At 39.9% G+C, this 16,089-nt stretch overlaps 1 protein-coding gene across 1 annotated transcript; it reads right to left on the reverse strand.

The window, feature by feature from the left end:
• Positions 1–245: 245 nt before the first annotated feature.
• Positions 246–1,274, reverse strand: LOC114649442 (trace amine-associated receptor 13c-like). Its single transcript, XM_028798930.1, has one exon. It carries the CDS (start codon positions 1,272–1,274, stop codon positions 246–248), a length of 1,029 nt encoding a protein of 342 aa, XP_028654763.1.
• Positions 1,275–16,089: the final 14,815 nt, after the last annotated feature.

Consider the following 16,089-nt stretch of genomic DNA (forward strand, 5'->3'; position numbering starts at 1 on the left):
ATGTTAAAAATAGAAAGATATGCTATAATCCAGAAGTAAATTGATTAAAATGTTATATGCAATTTGATGGTAATACCTAAGGTTAAATTTCACTATCTCTAAGTATACCTTTAAAATATTACACAAGATGAGCTACTGTGTTACAGTCATTTCAGAAAGTAAGTTCATACATAACTCCAATTATATAATTAATTGTTTCAGCATTTTAAGACATTAAGTAAATAAGGAGGCTTTTTAAATTAGTCTTAGTTTTCTGGGAACATTCTGATCAGGGATGAAGCAGGGCTGCACACCCGACATGTTATAATTAGTTTCAGTGACTTCTGAAACCATGGATAAAACAAAGCATAAATGATTGGATTCATTCCTGAGTTAAAATAAACTACACTTGTAAAAATACTATACACTGCAAATGGCACTTGAATTTGAGTATATGAGTTAATAATTATACATAAATAGTAAGGTACCCAACAAAGAAGAAAAACAGATATTACAATTCCTAAAGTTTTTGCAGCTTTTCTCTCTGACTTTTTAGATATGTTACCCTGATTTTTGTTAGTTTTATTAATTTGTTCAGAAGCTGAATTAATTATTTTTAAATGTCTTCTGGCAACTATAAAAACTTTTACATACAGACTTACCATTAGAGAACAGGGCAGAATAAATGTGGCAAAGAGATCCACTAAACCCCACACCTCTGTATACAATCCACCACAGTCTCTTAGACAGCCATTGATGGTTTCATATGTAAATATGACTCCTTTAAAATATACTAGTGCCCATGTATATGCAAAGGATGAGCCCCAACTACTAGCAATAAAAATCCCTGTAATAGGAATTGTTATTTTAGCTGAATAAAAAAATGGATCACACACAGCAATATATCTGTCAAAAGCTATTAATACTAAATTACTAACAGAAACAGAGGTAAGCAAAAAACTGAAAAAGGAATGCAGAAAACAAAATGTATCCCCAAAATACCAACAATTTTCAATAAGTTTTATCAGTTCAAAAGGCATTGAAAATCCTCCAATAAAAAAGTCAGCCACTGCCAGTGATAAAACAAGCAGGTTGCTTGGTGTATGGAGCTGTCTGAAGTGAGAAAAGGAAATGATTACCAGAAAGTTTCCAAAGACTGTAAGCAGAACAGAACATGCTGAGAAAATATAAAGAATCACAGAGACTTCAGGTGCCCATATTTCTTTAAGGCAAGACTTATTAAACACATAGCAATATTGCTTACTTTGCTGAGCCTCCAGATTAATTATGTCCATTGTTTACAAGTGAATAAAATGTAAAAAATGAAACACCCTTGTTGTTGATCATTGTTACTGCAGCCTTTATTTCACTATGTTTATATACTTCAACAGTTAATTAGTTATGTGCCTTTCTTCTCAGGAGACCTTCAAAAATTTCACAACTCTTAGTAAAGGACAGAATTCAAGATTAGCTGTGTGTAATTAACTCTTATCTTCACAAATTAGGTCTATTTACCTTTGTGTCCAAATGGAAGCATGGAAAAAGGGCAGTATAATGAAAACAAGTCAAGGAGAATAAATCAAATTCAAAGTCAATAAGGGGGCCATCTTGCGGAGGGAGGCGGCCCCTTTTATGAGCACCCAGATATGCTCCAGGTGTGTTCCGGCAATCTCCCCACCAACACGCCCCAGTGTGGCGGAAGTGCCGGCTGCGTACCCGGAAGCACTCCGGGTGTCCCCACTCGTCTTCCCCCCAGCACTTCCACCACACCAGGATTCTCCAGGCATGGGGGTGCCCCCTGGCGGTGACCACGGGCCCCTACAGGGTTGAGCTTCCCAGCTCTGTACCTGTGGCCCCCAAATGAACCAGGGCATTTGCCCCCTCATGGTCTGGAGGAGGCGTGAGCCCTCCTCCTGTCTTCCTGGGCATCCTGGCTGGGTGCCACCCCCAGCCGTGTGCCACACTGGTCACATATGGGTTAGCACCTGTCCATCTGCTTTTCAAATGATGTTTACCACAATCCTGCATTGGTTTCCAAACTACTTCGATGATGTAATTTTGTGAGGATGAACACAAGCTAACCATGTGAAACAGTTCTTAAACCAGAGGTGGGGACATGAGTCAAGTGACTTGAACTCAAGTTGACTCGAGTCACAATTTTTGTGACTCAACTTAATCAAAATAAAAAGACTTGTGACTTTACCTGAACTTTACAGTTAACGACTTAGTCAGGTCAGGTCAAGCTGGTGAGCATGCACTGGTACGACGAATTGCTGCATCCACCACATGACGAAACACGTTAGGATTCCGATTGGCAACACCCCAGTCAGACACATTGTCCAGTTCCTCCCTCAGGAAATGACCATCTATCTGCCACAGCCAGGTGTTACGTGGGCACCCCCTTGGCCTGGATCATCTCTTTGGGTCTTGTGCAATGAGGATCCTGCAAGTCGGATTACCCTTGGGGAATTGTGCCACATAGATGTAGTGCCATGACTAACGCTCTCTCACAATGCAGGTAATGTGCCTCTTTTGGATTCTGAGAGCAACAGAAAGTCAAATCAGCAGTACTGAAGAATTCTCCAAAGAGACACTGTACTGAAGGAGTGCAGACTTCATATTAAGTCACTAGATAGCGTCCATGTCTCGCAACCTTATAGTAAAACAGGAAGAACTAAGACTCTAAAGACTTGGACCACTGTTCTTTTGCATATATATAGGGAGTGCCACACACCCCTTTCTAGCAACCTCATGACACCCAATGCTCTCCCAATTTGTAGTCTCTACTAACTCCTGTCGCAGGTGGCCAGGATTATTACCTGGCCGGGACGCCAAAAAGGACCGGAAGGTGGCGAGAATAGCTTCCGGGCCACGAGGGCACAACCGTCATGGAGCAGGAGAGGACCACGGGAAAGGAGAATGAACTGTTGGACTTGTTGGGACCCGTGGCCACCGCCTGGGGGCGCTTTACACCTCGTGGGACCCGGATGTTGTTACTTCCGCCACACTCTGCAAGATGGCGGAGGAATCTGCCAGGAAAGTCCGGAGTGCTTCCGGGGCAAAGGGCAGCACTTCCGCCACACCAGGAAGTGCTGCCGGATGGACGTCATTAGCCACCTGGAACACATCCGGGTGGGAATAAAAAGGGCAGCCTCCTTACAGTCATTGAGCCAGAGTCGGGAGTGGGAGAAGGACAAAGCTCCCTGGAGAAGTAGAGGCGGCAAAGGACTGAATATTGAAGGGTGATTATTGCTTAGTGCTTTTTGTGAAGTGTGAGAATTGTTTATTTAATGTTTAATAAACATGCGTGTTTTATAAAGATGTGGTTTCCGACTGGTGGTGTCCGGGCAACTATCACAATGGCGCCCGAACAGGGACCTCCCACTTGCTATCAAGAGGGGGACCCCTTAAATAAATATTTTGTGAACTGCCCTGTACCCCAGTCAGCCACGAACACGCCCGGTATGGCGCCAGTCCACACACGCACCGCGGGCGTTCTGCGAATCGCCCTGAGGCTGCCGGAGACTCTCCAGTGTGCTGCTTTCCACCCAAGGGGGTTGAGAGGGGCCAGCCAAGGCAGAGGAGAAGGGGATTCCCCAGCGTCCATCGTCGCCGGAGGGACTGCAGAAGGCACCAGCACTGAATTGTCAGGAGGAGCGTACCTGGAACCGTGTCAGTGGCTGGAGGGTGCCTGTCTTGTCCGCGAAGCCGGGACGGCGTCGCTAGAGGAAGGGGAGGATCCGCTGCGTCTCAAGAAGCCGAGGCAGAATGGCTGCAAGGAGTCTCACAGATCCCTTGGGAGAAGAGAGCAGATGGCTGAAGACCGGAAGTCCCGCCCCGTGACAGGCGAGAGATTGGACGGCATGTGCCGTGTGCCCGTCGGTAATTGGCTGAAGACGGGGCAGGCGAACGTCCGTCTCGAGCAAGGGGAGGGTCCGGTGGAACCCGGAAGAAAGCACGGAGAAGAAAAGCCGGTGAGTAGGAATGATTTACAATTAAATCCTCCACTGGATGAGACTGTATTTTTACCCACAGATCCAAAAGAATCGGAGACGTGGCTTCGATTAGCGCAGGGGATCATGCAGGTGGAAAACGACCTCCGTGTATTTAAGGAAAAGCTGGAGAGGAAGGCGGTCGCGTCACAGAAGACCGAACGTCACAGGGCGGATGGGCACGACGCTGGAAACTTTGGCTGGAGGTTTGTGACGGTAAAGGTAAGCAAAACCGTTACCTTAGAAAAAAAGGGAGGTGCGAGCGAATTCGTTCCTGGATCGCGTGGTTACAGGGACTTAGTAGCTGCATCTCCGACAGAGGGAGAAAAAAGAAGGGCTGATCGCTGGGAAGGGGTGGAGCCAGGATGCTGGCTATCTAGTGCCCAGGGTCCTAGTGCTCGACTGCCAAAGCCAGCATCACGCTCGCGTCTGTTTGCGGTGAGAAAAAGAAGGGCTGATCACTGGGAAGTAGGGGAGCCAGGACGCTGGCTAACTAGTGCCCAGGGTCCTAGTGCTCTACTGCCAGAGCCAGCATCACGCTCGCGTAAGTTTGTAGGGGCACAGGTGGCAAGGGGTCTTTTCCTCTTCCATAGGAAGACCCAGGCCGTCAGAAAGCCCCAGAGGAATAGGGAGAATTGGAGGAGAAAGCCGGTTCTTCCTACAGTAATAAGTTTAATAATAAGTAATTTAGTAATAAGTTTGTGAGCGCACGTAAGGGGACAAACGGTCCTCTACAGGAGCTGTGGGGTGCTCCTCAGTCAGCAAGAGCGGTTTCCCTAAGTACCCGGAGGACGGGGAGTGGAAAAAAATGGAGCGGGTGCCAAGGTTTTGGCGACCAGAGTGCTGGTCACAGGGGGGAGCGTTGGCCTTATTCCAGAGTACAGAAAGCCAACCAGTGGCGTCAGGACAATGTTTCCGCCCCGGTGTCTGTTTTATTTTATACAGGGCCAAGCCAGGAAAAACAAAGATTGCCCGCTTCGTTGTACACTCGCGGGACAGGCCGCTTCGAAGGACTGTTCTTCGCTGGAAATGGGGCACTGTCGCAGGTGGCCAGGATTATTACCTGGCCGGGATGCCAGAAAGGACCGGAAGGTGGCGAGAATAGCTTCCGGGCCACGAGGGCACAACCGCCATGGAGCAGGAGAGGACCACGGGGACTTGTTGGGACCCGTGGCCACCGCCTGGGGGCGCTTTACACCTCGTGGGACCCGGATGTTGTTACTTCCGCCACACTCTGCAAGATGGCGGAGGAATTTGCCAGGAAAGTCCGGAGTGTTTCCGGGGCAAAGGGCAGCACTTCCGCCACACCAGGAAGTGCTGCCGGATGGACGTCATTAGCCACCTGGAGCACATCCGGGCGGGAATAAAAAGGGCAGCCTCCTTACAGTCATTGAGCCAGAGTCGGGAGTGGGAGAAGGACAAAGCTCCCTGGAGGAGTAGAGGCGGCAAAAGACTGAATATTGAAGGGTGATTATTGCTTAGTGCTTTTTGTGGAGTGTGAGAATTGTTTATTTAATGTTTAATAAACGTGCGTGTTTTATAAAGATGTGGTCTCCGACTGGTGGTGTCCGGGCAACTATCACACTCCATAGGAAGAGTCACTAAAGACATGAATATGAATATCTCTACCGAGGTGCGTAAACCTTTCAACACAGTACACATTCTCTCCGTAAACAGGCACAATGCTGATGGCTATGTCTAAGAGATAATTAAAGGCCTGGATCTTGGCTTTTATCCAAGAAACTTGCAAGCCCAAACACTCAGAATTCTCACTCAGTCTCTCGAAAGCACCAATCAGATCCTTCTTTTACTCCGTGAAGATCACAGCATCGTTGGCAAAGTCAAGATCAGTGAATTTCTCTTCACCAACAGATGCCCCACTGCTGCTGTACCCAACAACCCTGCCCAACACCCAGTCCAAGCATGCATTGAATAGAGTAGAAGCAAGAATACACCCCTGATGAACACCAGAATCAACTGGGAAAAACACAGAAGATCTGCCTCCACTCTGCACATCACTCACAGTACAAGGGTACAGACAGGCCATAACATCCAGCAACTTTGGGAGGCTTGATCAATTGAATAGAATGCTTTACAAAAATCGAGAAAGGCTGCAAAGAAACTCTTCTGATATGTGTGTTTTCACTCGATGGCAACCCTGTGCCAGGATGCGGTTGATGGTAGACTGCTCTGGTAGGTGAGCAATTAATCATGGATCCTACGGAGGATGACCAAGCAAGCACCTTACCTGGAACCAAGAGCAGTGTTGTCCCCCTGTAGTTGCCACAATCCAGGCGAACACCCTTCCCTTTCCATATAGGGATGACAAGTCTTGTTTTCCAGTTGGAATGATGGCCATCTCCCAAATAGAAGCAAAGATTGCTTGTAATGGCAGAAGGACAGCCTTACCACCAGCCTGGAGAAGTCCTCCCTGGACACCATAGATCCCTGCAGCCTTCCCTACCCTTAGCTGGTTCACCACCTGTGCAATCTAAGTGAGCATGCAGGAGTGAGACTTCAAAAAAATAAAAAAACAACAACTTTGCTCCCTTTTTCTTCCTTATTTGTTCCTGAACACACTGTGGGACAAAACGCTTTCAGAACAATCGATTATTTTTCATATTTCAAGCACTTGAAGTGGTGCAGCAGCCAAAAGAAATGCTGAGATACATAATCTACATGATAAATGTAAATGTCAGCAATCTAACATGGAACTACATATTTCAATGTAAATGCTGATAATACAGGGATAGAGGAGTTCAAAACAGTATGGTTGTACCAAATATAATAGCTTATTACTTTTTGAATTTTAAAGCAGAAGAAAAACACCAAACTGCAATTTGTAAAAGTTGTATAACTACAATTACTGATGGGATAACGGCAACTTCCAATGTCATGAGGCATTAAAAAAGCAGCATATAGTGTAAGCTAATACACTCTCACTTCACAGCATGGTGTCAGAGAAACACATAAACATGGGTTTCATTAAAAGTTGTAGAAATTAAATAACATCTTTCCCCGGGTTTTGCTGTATGGAATACAAGTACCAGCTTTACGTATTCATAATACAAAAGTAAATATTCAGGATTCAGCTTGCGGTACATTTCTAAAGATGTATGCAGACATACAGTTACTTAAGTAAATTTAAAACTGAATACTTTTTAGACTAAATACTTTTAAACTACATCTCCTACAAAAAAATCATGTGCAGTCGGCTCTCTGGTTCCATAGATTCCCTGTGTCTTACAGAATCAAATATAAAATCCTACTTAATAACATACAAAGCTTTAAATAACCTTGCACCAAACTACATAACTGACCTTCTCCATCACTATGTGCCTGCCCGCCCACTAAGGTCCTCTGATTGTGGCAATCTTGTTGTACCCCACACTAATCTACACTCCATGGGTGACAGGGCCTTCAGCTGTATAGCGCCCAGACTCTGGAATGACCTACCAAAATTAATCAGGTCAGCTGACTCCATGAATTCTTTTAAAAAACAGCTCAAAACTCATCTGTTCATTAAGGCTTTTAGCTCTACTTGACTTTATTACCCTTCTGTCAGTTTACTTCTCTGTCAAGATGCTCATGTAACCTGTATGTGTGTGTGCGCGAGACCATCAATTATGTTGTCTGTTTTTTTTTTTTCATAATTTACTGTCTTAATCTTCTTTATTTATTATCTGGTTTGTACAATGCTATATACTGTATATTCTGCCGTTCTTTATTATATTCTGTAAGTGCCTTGAGCATGGGATAGGCGCTATATAAATAAAATGTATTATTATTATTATTATAGATCCAATCAGTTTCTCCCCAACACTTATTGTTGCATTGTTCACCTTGAGACTCATTCGTTCACAACTTGTGTTGTGTGTGCAACTGGTTAATTTAATGTTCAAGCATTGGGAGTTTTTGTTCTAAAAAAAGTTTTGCCTGGTGCATGTGCTCTTTTTCTCTCTCTCTTGTTTTTTGTTTTTGTCTCAGGTTTTCTGTTTGCTTTTTAGGTGTGCTAAAATATTTCATAAATCTTGTTCTCCTTTAACCAGTTTTCTAAAAGTGTTTGTTGTTACTTTGTATGTATTTGTGCTTTAACCAGTAGCAGTCAAGTAATTGTTTGATGTTTTAAGCAGCAGTGCTCTAGATGCAGCGAAATGTAAAATGTTTTGTAACACACTGCTGATTCTGTTGATTCTATTCTGTTTGCTTTTTAGCCTCTTAAGTCTAATTGCAGCTTGAAAAGAGCAATAAAGTTAAAAGGGGATTTGAATGATGATCTGTGGTGGACTTTATTTGAGCAGGTATGCCATAGTTACACAATGTAAAGCATGCTATGTTGAACTTACACACCCATGCAAAATGACTAAGACACACTCTGAGCTACATTCATTATTTTAATTGTTTTCAAATATTCAACTGTTATTAATAAAAGTTCCCTGAAAAAGTTGGTTTCCTTTGTTTTTGACAAACAGTAAAAACACACCATCAATTTTATGTGAAATTAAAGCTTGTTTTCAGGTCAAAATTTAATTTAAATCTGTTTAACTTGTTATACCATTTCTATGAATTATACTATATATGCATTCCTGAAAGCATTTGAAAAGTATTCAAAAATAAATCAGAATAAGACACACATTTTGGGTATTTAATCAGAATGCAAATCTGAATATATGAAAAACTGTATATTCAGTATATACATTTTTGGAATATTCTGCCCAAGACTGGTCTTTCCTAATACACTGCTTATTGCACTGTTCGTCAACAATGTTTTGTGAAATGTGCTATTATTCCAATAATTAAAAAAAAATGTTTTTTATACAAATGCAGTTTCCATCACATATCAGTATGAGCATTGAAACATTACAAGGTCGGAGGTGAAGTGGTGGCTCTGAGGTTAAGGATCTGTGCTGGTATCCAGAATGTTGCTGGTTCGAATCCCTATCACTGCCAAAACTGCTGGGCCCTTGAGCAAGACCCTTAACCTGTAATTGCTCCAGGGGCGCTGTACAATGGCTGACCTTGCACTCTGACCCCAAGGGATATGCGAAAACGAACAAATTCCTAATACAAGAAATTGTATAAAGCGAAAAAAGAACAAAAAAAAAAGGTCAAATGTTTAATAGTTTTACTATCTAATCAACAACATTCTGTGTGAGAGAATGATGGGAACATCAATGGGTAATATAGTCATTAAAGGGTTAATATACTTGACAAGTAATAATGACTAAGCAACTATCATAGAGTATTAGTTTTAGCTAACATTAATTTTTGTTGACTACTTATTCTGTATAAAATGCTCATATTCCCCTCTTGACTACAATAGGACAATAATTGTGACAAAGTGTAGAAAAAAATAATACATTTCTTATTTGCTTAGATAAGATTGCCTTTTTTCTTATTTCTTAGCTTTGAGGAGTATCTGAAGACCAAAATGGTAACCAGTGACGCTTTGCAGCCTAGAATTCCTCAGTGCATTGAATTAAGTGATATTAAACTCTATAACTCCATCTACCCTCAAGTAAAGTTCATCACCAATGCAATATTGTCAGATATAATTCTTGGCTGCAACATGTCCCTCTCAATAGTTGAACATATTAGCTTTTGTCACTTCATGTCAATGGTCAATAGCAGGTAAACACCAGTCTGCCAGAAAACGTTTACCTCTAAAACAAAAAATGTGGTTGCAGAGAAACAGGAAAAACTCAAAAAACAATTGCAGCAGACTGAACATCTCTCAGTAACTGTGGATGTAACAGTCTGATAGGAAGATGAGAGGCTAACTTGGAGTCACTGCCCATTGGATAGCAATGGAGATAGAAACCCTGTGTAGGTCCAGTCTGCTGTCAGGGAAACAGTTTGAAGAAACACACACAGGTGACTGTATATGTGAACAGTTTGAAGGTATTGCAGTGATTACAGGACCAAGCACAAGACTTATTATATTATCACTAATGTTTTAAAAGCTCCTATATCTGGGGAAGGTGTTGACCAAACATGAGACTTGATGACTTGTGGCACAAAATTACAGACTTGACTTAAGTTTAACTCTAGGACTTGATATTTACTTGGGACTTACTTTTTATTATTTGAGACTTGCTTGTTACTTGAGGTTTAAGACTTGAGATTTTCTTGTGCTTACAAAATTGAGACTTAGTCCCACCTTTGTAAATACATAAAATTTGTAGGAATACACTTGAATGAATCAAAATGGCATTTCAATTGGCCCAGTCCATGTTTGTTGGGTCATACAGTTACCAAATTTTGTCATCATTGTTGAACCTAGTCCACCTGCGTCTGCCAAGATATGCAGTTCCCCTACTATGAGGAAGTTCAGCACAGCTTTATGACAGTTTTTGATTAACAATTTTGCCTTAGTTTTGTTTGATCCTGACTTGCCTACTGTGGTATCTACTTACGTGTCTGATTATGGGCTCAGATCTTTCCTTGCCCATAATCAAGCCCACTCTCACAATACAGAATACACTGTTGCCTTCAAATCCAAGACTCTCACTGCTGCTGAAAGGAACTATTCTATAATTGAATAAGAGACCCTTGCACGTGTTTGGGCTGGTGAAAAATGGAGGACTTACTTGTGGAGTCATAAATTTCCTCTCTGTACTGATCATCAAATGTTTAGCACTCTTCTGTCCTTAAAAGTGTCTGTTTATGCAGACATGTGGATTGCATGCTGGGCAGCAAAACTGATGTAATATAAGAATACAGACTCCACCCAGGCCAGTATTAGGACCCATGAAGAATCTATCATAGGTGCTCTGCCATACCAAAATCTATTTATGACCCTTCAAAATAAGACAAATAATAATATTTTCAAAAACAGTCATTTTTTTGCCTGAATGGTAGTTAAATAAAGTTAGGAATGTAAATGAAAAAAAAACGACTTAGTGTCAGGTTCTAACAATTTAATTATTAGAAGATGGCTTCCTCAATATTCCATAAAAGTGTATAATATACTTATAGTATTATTAGTAGAAATAAAGCAAAATACAGAATATGAAATACATTTTTCATCTTCTTTTTAATATTAAAGATTTTAAAAATACCCCTTTGACAGCATTCAATTCAATTTATTTTACTATTGTATAGTGCTCTACTGAGGATAGGCTCAGAAATAGTGTTACTATAGTGTACTGTATTACTACATATATAATAAAAAAGACATTTCAGCTGCAGAAATACATATGACTATACAACAATTATGTAAATAAGCATACACATTTAATAAAAAAAAGTATTACCAAATTAATAAACATTTATAAATTTTGAGGAAAATGTAATCAAAATATAATGACAGAAGTTTCTGCACACCAGAGATCGGGTTATTTGACAATATAATAATTGGAATTTAAAACTCTATTTGACTTTTGTCAACAGGATAACCTGGTTGTGGGTGGTATCTGTTCCAAAATAAAAACATTCATATAACAACACTGACATCAACAGCCCAGAAAGCCAAAAGTCAGATTGATTATATACTCATCAGTAGAAGAAGTTCCTAGCAATATACAGGGAATTCTGAATTCTGAGCCATCTTCAATCATATTGAAGGGAGGAGGGTGGCAACTAAGCAGTTGCTAAAAGGTGTGATAGCAAAAGGAATCACTTTCAAGACACTAGAAGTAGAAGTAGGATTAGATGAACTTGCACTAATTTCAGTGTTTATAAATAGTTTAGCAGACAAATTAACACTTCAATTGCCACACATTTTTTCAGTACTATATCTGCCAAGGCTACACCAAGTGGCATCTGAATCGTTTTGTTCTCACTAATGTCCTATCATCTTGGCATCCTGATAATGCATCCCTACTGCCCTACCTCCAAAAAAACAGCTTGAGTGAACATAAAAATAAATCACTCTTGACACACAGAATAACATTGTTTGTACATTTTTTACTTTAATTGTTAGCACACAGAATATATTGTTTTATACATATTTTCACTTTAAAAGTTAGCATGCATTATTAAAAAAACCCCACCAGGTTTGTGAGGCCATGGTGCAGAAAACTGCTTTAGTATTTATTAGTAAAAAGCAAAACAGCATATTTCAATCAGTTGCACACGTAAAATAATATATGAATTACAAAGTGCTTTCTATGTTGACACTTTACATAGTTTTATTTTTGTTTTATTGCATGTACATTCCCTGATTTTGCACTGCTTCATTCTACTGGAAGCAGGAATGACCCAAAAAGGATGCTGAGACACAAGCAGCTTTCTGCAGTTTCTCTCTGGCATAATTGGCATAAAACTACTTTAGTATTTAATAGTGAAAAGCAAAACACTTTTCAATTAGCTGGAAACATAAAATAGTTTATTAAGTCAAAATATTTTATATACAGTAAATAATTTTAAAAAATTACAGCATTACTTTCGTATTTCATGGATTGTGTAGGTAAATGGCATGCAGCATAATGAACTGCATGTATTGTTGTACACATCACCAACCAGTCTGCTATCATTTTTTGTAGACTGGGCAGTTCACACACAAAACTATGTGCATTGTATTCACTTTTGTTTTACTGCATGTGCATGTCAATGACATCAGAAAAGACATCAGACACCAGAAACAAAACAGCAATAAAGGTTCATCGAATCATTAAGGCACAACTAAAACTCAAAATTGCTAGACAGTGCAAGATTTGATACCTAATATTCTTTATTTTATTTTTGAAGAAACAATCTGGGAATAGTAGCCCAAATGTATAAGACTAAATACAGATATGTTTTCCACACTGAGTTTGTCCATAGGGCCACCATGATATTCCTCCAACATATGCACTCACAAATCAGACAATGGTGATGAAATCTTCAGCAGTTGCTCTAACAAGCATCTGAGCTTTTGATATTAAGTGCATATGACACTCAAACAATAAAAAGCAAACAGGGGAATATTTAAAAAAATACAGAGTAAAGAGTAAAACAATAACAATACAAAGAGTATGTTAATTACATTGTTAGAACTTGAATGTTTTTTCTGTTTTTTTCAGTTCAGATGTTTACTGTCATAATTTTACTTTACCATTCAAGCAAAAAGTGGTAGTGTATTTTAAAATATTGTTGGTCATCTCATTTTGAACTACCATAAATAGATAGTGAGCTGGCAACACCTATGGTAGAGTCCTGGGGGGTATTTTTTGTACGTCGCTTAAATCAACCGAGATCAGGTGCCTCATCTTGGATAAGTTAATGCCGGTGACACTCATCCGGGATAGGTCGGTTTTTCAAACGCAGCCGTGTATTAGATTAGTCTAGCTGGATCTAATCATCCGAGATGAATGCGCGCGCCCGCGTGGAGTGAAAAGCCCATATATATTGAGTCTAGAAAACATGATCAGCAAGTCTTTGATAGGCTTTAACAAAATGATGAAAGAACGGGCGCATTTTTTTTTTGTCACACACGCGGCGCAAGACCTTTTATTCGAAGGACATGAAGAATTTCAAGATTTAATATGCACAAGGAGTAACACTGCAAAAGCAGCCCAGACCAAAAAAGACGGCTGGCAAAAAGTGGCCGACAAATTAAACGCTAAGTAGTGTGCATTGTACTTACTGAATGCAGTGTTTCATTTACTATGTGTCAGATTAATTATTATTTAATATGTCATAATTCCAGATCAAACGTGAGCACAAGGAGAACATGGGAACAGGTTAAAGTGAAGTACAAGAATATACTTCAAACTGGTAAATATTGGTATATAACTATTTAAAGAATTGTTGACATAAATAATCATATATAATATAAAAAACATTAATTTTAAAGCTAACAAGAAGGCAGACAAACAAAAAACAGGTGGAGGTCCACGCGGTCCAGACCTAACCCCAGCAAAATGCCCATCACCCTGTTTCTGAGGGCATTCCAGGGGGAAGCTTCTCCTCAGAACCAGTGGCAGGATGCAGTGGTCACTTCATTTCAGGTAAAGGATGGTCATTGCATATATTTGTCCTCCATGTGTGCCATAGGTATGTTCCATATAGCCATCTTTTTTGTTGGGTCAGTTGCAGGGAATGTCATATCCCTTGAACCTTCATCTGACCAATGAGATATTGACGAAGGTCAAATATTTGATGAAGACACTGTGTCTGATTATTCATCAGGAGGAGAGGTACATTTTCCAAATAATGTTTGATCAAACTCCACTCTGATCAGTTCCATGTGCCCCAATCACATTTGGACATCCTGGTAATGAGAATGTTAGGCTGATTGAGATTCTTCATGGGACTGTGGGTGTTTTAGCATGTTTATTACCTACCTGCAATGGCATGAAATGCCTCTTTTATTGTCTGCACGCGCAGGTGTCCAGGAAACACTATGAAAACCTGAAGGAAATATTTCGGAGCCAAACAGACTTTACAAATTGCCTGGCAAACTGCACTTTTAGAGAGATTTTCCGCATCGCCAACAGTATATAAAAAAGTGCCGCTTGTAAAAAACCTCAAAGCAATGCATACTGTCTGTGTGGTTGTGAGAGCCCGACTTCGCCGAGTTTGTCTTCGAATATAAGGTGTTAATAAATCTTTGAGGTACAATATTCCCCCTCGGCTAAAGCGGTATCTTTCAAAAAGAATTTCCTCCGGGAGCAATAAAGGATCTTGCCAATCGCGCAAAACCCTCTCTATATGAAATTCTCTTCGTATAATTTGCGCACCAATATCAATTGGTCGCTCATTCATGAACGGCGAAGCCATGACTGGATGACTTCCACGCACCATCACTGATTACGTGTGTAAACTAATACTTTTTTACATAGAACAAACCTGCTCCGAGCAGGTTTGAGGATTAGGATGTGTTGCTATGACAACAATTCCAGCAAGAGTTTCGAAAAACTGACAGATCCAGGATCAGGCCAAATCGTCAACAATTACATCCGGCTAAACGAGTAATCCACGTACGAAAAATACCCCCCTGGGTCCTAATCCTGGCCTGAACAGTGTTTGTATTCTTCTGCAAGTATTCTGTTTTTCCACCCACATTATAAAAAGACATGCATGTCAGGTGAACTGGAAATACTAAATTAATTCTACATGAGTCAGTGTGGATCTATGCCCATGTGAATGACTGACTGTGCCCTGTAGTATACTTGCACCCCATGGAAACCTGGCCCCTACATTGTTTTTTTATGCTACTGAGATGGGCTCTGACCCACAAGAAAATGAGCTGAAAAAAGTGTGCTTAATAACAGATGTAGCATTTGGGTGGGTGTTAATGAAAGATTTTCCTATCATAATTTCTGCCTATATTCCTTTTAGTTTATTCTCATATTTTCACTTTATATTAATGATTTTATTATTTGTTATTATAAGAAACATATCAAAAATCATGATATACTTTTTAAATTATAAGATGCTAATCTATGACACATTAAATCTATCTTTTTGCATCATCAAATTCCTGCCTCTACTGTACATAGAAGGTACTAAATGAAAAATTAATACATTTTCTAAGAAATAATCTAATAAAATAATAACCAAAGTTCTTAACTTTAGGAAGAATTAGGTTGAAGATATATACCAGCATTCACATACAATTCTCACTTGCATATAAATATCATAACATATTTAAATATCTATAGAATAAAGTTTTTTAAAGATATGATGTACACCGAATTATTATAAAATATTACTGGAAAAACCTAATGATTTTATGTATTGATAATTATCAATACACATAAACAATAACAATGTTTAATGGAAGTATAATGAGGTAATACTCATCCTTATGTATTTATATTTATTTATGTATCATATATATATATTTTCCAGTAAACCATCAAATAGCCTAGCAGAAGTCATAAACGCACTGAATACCAAAGTGAGGGTTTATGCAATGAAATAGGAATTCAAAATAATTTATAAACAATATAAGATTTTCAGACTACTCCACTACAACAGAAGTATGCTGTTACTTTTCTTATACTCCACTAGTGCAGCAAACTACAGATTGAGACTGCATATACATCTACAATACAGATATTTATTATGAGCACTGTAAATCAGAGAGATGAGGCCAGTTTTAATATCCAGTTCTTGGCATATGTACTGCTTAAGTCTATCAGCTTTATACTATGACCATATTTTTTTATTGTATTAGTACCTGCAGCCA

This window comes from Erpetoichthys calabaricus, chromosome 3, assembly GCF_900747795.2.
Source record: "Erpetoichthys calabaricus chromosome 3, fErpCal1.3, whole genome shotgun sequence".
Taxonomy (NCBI): Eukaryota; Metazoa; Chordata; class Cladistia; order Polypteriformes; family Polypteridae; genus Erpetoichthys; species Erpetoichthys calabaricus.

Coding starts and splice junctions, on each gene's coding strand:
- LOC114649442 (XM_028798930.1), bottom strand. CDS start 1,274: ATGGACATAATTAATCTGGAGGCTCAGCAAAGTAAGCAATATTGCTAT.